General features: G+C 52.6%; 1 protein-coding gene across 1 annotated transcript; it reads left to right on the top strand.

Annotated features, from left to right (window-relative positions):
- Positions 1-865: 865 nt before the first annotated feature.
- Positions 866-3120, top strand: CAOG_08287 (hypothetical protein; the record flags this gene model as incomplete). The annotated part of the gene is made up of 4 exons (XM_004341935.1): positions 866-916; positions 996-2684; positions 2774-2797; positions 2866-3120. The coding sequence occupies 4 exons, from the start codon at positions 866-868 to the stop codon at positions 3118-3120; spliced, it is 2019 nt and encodes a 672-aa protein (XP_004341984.1).
- Positions 3121-3177: the final 57 nt, after the last annotated feature.

The following is a 3177-nucleotide window of genomic DNA, read 5'->3' on the forward strand; positions in this document are numbered from 1 at the left end:
CCCGTCGGATTGACGTGATGTGACGTCCACTCTCCGCGCTCCTTGAAACGTTGCACTACGTTGGACACAGTGCTGATGGGGTGATGGAGCATGCTGGCGACCGTGACGAGAGGCAAGGCGCGATCAACAGCCAAGTCGATGATCCGCTTCCGTTCGGGGTCTTCTAGATGGACACACTTCCGCGGCGCGCGTGATTCGGTGGCCTGCGCCTCGTTTTGACGTTTGGGCATGACTACAGAGCAGGTTCGTCTGGGGGTGTTTGCAAATCCCAAACATGAAGTGGCAATTTCCCAACCAAGAGTGCGAATTTTCAGTTTCAAGCTTTTATTCCAAATTGTTCGCGCCAAAAAACCAGACCTTATCTTGGCAAAAACCAACTCGGGCGCAGTTTGGACAGTTTCGTGTTTTTAAAAACCAAATCGATAGCATTTTGTCCAAAATCGCACTACAAATTTGTACCATTTCAAATGTTTAAAAACCAAATCGTCCGTTTCTATTTCCAAACTCATATTGCAGTTTTCATCTTCGGACGCACAATACTGTATGTGTGTGTGTGTGTGTGTGTGTGTGTGTGTGTGTGTGTGTGTGTGTGTGTGTGTGTGTGTGTCATTTGCACTGATTATTGAGCGGTATGGCTTTTTTTGTGTACCTTCTCCAGGGCTCAACCAAGCAGCGCAAAGCAATGAAGAAAAAACCGAGCGGACCCTTCAGCAAAAACTGGAACAAGCGTGGGCTAAAGCACCTGGTGCGTTGTTTTGAAAGTTCTACCATTGAGGCATTTTGCGCGTGCTTTCCTAATGCGGGTGTTTTTGTTCTTCTCCAACCTTTAGATCTACTCCTCAGCCCAAACCGAACTCAACAGCAAATGCAGGCCCTGATCGACGCTGGAGTGCTGACCGGCAGTTCAAAATTCCACGTAAGACAAATAAGCCGGAAATGCGTCGTTGCGGATTCACGACTCTGGTTTTTAACCGTCGATTTCGGTTTTCCTCTAGCATTTTCTCGAGTCCATTGCCACCGAGTACTATAACAAGGAAGCAATCCTGAAACAGATGTCCGACCACTACGAAGAAGTGACCAAGGCCAGTGCTGACGACCGCATTGCGTATCCAATGGGCGTTATCGCCGGTATTCCTGGCATTGGCAAAACTCGGGCCTTGTTCGAGTACATGAGGCACGCGATCGAGTGCACGCAAAAGTCCTCCACAACCACCCAAGTTGTGCCAATCTTCGTGACTTACAACAACAAGACGTTGTTTGGAGCGCTCGATCGAGCACTTGGCGGCGGAGCGAGCATCGCCTACAGAATGCTCCTGTCGTATGCCATGCCCGGTGCGGCCTATTGGGAGATTGAGCAGGCAAGCAAAGTTGCAAAGGCCATCGGCAACATCGGCCTCAAAGATGCCCTTGACATTATCGCCGAGCACGCCCTGCAACACACCCCGGACCTGAGCGTCTTTGGCCTGCCTTCCTCAACCCACCAGTCAACTAAGCCACAGCGCGTGATGTTCGTGCTCGCTGTAGATGAGTTTCAACGGGCTTTGACCAACAGTGGTCACACCAGCAAGCCTCGCGACGCCACCACCAACAAGCCGGACAGCCCTTTCTTCCAGGCTGTTTTCGACGCTCTTGGAAAAAACTCCATAAGGGCCACCGCCAGTTCATGGCATAGCACCGCTCTGATTGCGGGGTTGGTGTATGTTCCATTCGAGAATCTCGTGCGCACGTCGAGCTACACCATCGTGCGTTTCGAAGTCCCGTCCCTCACCTTCCAGGAGTCTGAAGACTGGGTGAAAGCCTTCCTGGAGAGGCAGAAACCCACAACGCCCGATGCCCAAGCCCAGTTACTACTCGCCCGGAAAAAGCTGCCGTCTGACCGGGCATTCCAGCGCGTCTTGATCTACGCGTCTGGTCATGCCCGAAGTTTGGAGCGCATTTGCAAGGCTATAAAGTCGCTCTCGCTTGAGAGCACGTTCATGCAAACTTCAGATTTGAACATGCTCATGGACGCGATCGATGTTGCTATTGCAGCTCGAACAGACTCAATCTTGCGCGACCAGCTTGAGGATATTCTGACAGCGAGCCTCCTGCCCCCGGTCTTGTTTAGGCTCGTTTTGGATCGCCAAGCTCTCGAGCAGTGCAATGTGGGAACTGTTCTCCGGAATGCTTTCATCATCCCAATGCCGATGGCCTGGACGCTGCTCAAGCGCATCGACGACAAAATCAAGGCGCTCGCAACGGCGATCGATCAGGACCCATCCCTCGAGCATCGTGTTGACATGGCCGCGGGCTTGGTGCGCCGAGAAGGCAGACCTATGCCGGCTCATCTGACCGCCTTGAAGCAGGTGATCGACAAATCCTTGCCGACCAGCCAGTCCCCGCTGTCTTTGGAAGAAGCTTGTGCAGCTGCCTATGCCCTTCGACAGCATGCTTTCGCTGCCCAGTCCAGCACAGCAAGGATTTCTCTGGGGACCTTTCATGATGGCGCACGTTTCGCCGACCTTCCGCCTGATGCCGAGACTGCCCAGAACCTCATGATTCCCAAACCTTCTGGTCTCGAGGCCATCAGGTGGGAGGCAATGGAAGGCCAGTATGATGTCTTTCATCGAGACCTTCGCACGCCTGGCACGGTGTACTTCGGCCTGCTGAACAACGCTGCCGCCGACTTTTTTACCCTTCATCAGGTGCGTTACGCGTGCTGCGTGAGCTTGAAAAGAGACCCACATGACATTTGACGACTGATGACATTCAAATCGTTGTGTTTGTGATACAGAACGCTCCAGGACAGAATTACCAAGTACGCTTGTTTCGTTTGCTACTGCAGTGCTGGTCTTGCTCGATTCTGACTTTTTGGTGCTTCTGCAGGTTGTCGATGCTGGCGATGCCAAGCTATACCAAAGCAAAGACTTCACCAGCACGCTACAAGCAGAGCGAGTCAAAGCGGTCCAGGCTGCTCTTTCCGAGAACTGGACGGAACAACCACGACCCAAGCTCGCCCTGGGCCTCTTTGTCGACGGGCACGCTTCAGCTTCTGACATCGATCCTTGTGTATACTACGTGGATCGCGCGAACTACCGCCGCTACTTTCCCGCTGTCTTTTGGCCGATCTACGGTGTGTGACACAAAGTGAATGTTTGTTCCTTGGCGTGGTTTTTGGTGCTTTTTTGCCATTTACTT

The sequence above is a fragment of the Capsaspora owczarzaki genome (genome assembly GCF_000151315.2).
Source record: "Capsaspora owczarzaki ATCC 30864 unplaced genomic scaffold supercont2.24, whole genome shotgun sequence".
NCBI lineage: Eukaryota > Filasterea > Ministeriida > Capsasporidae > Capsaspora > Capsaspora owczarzaki.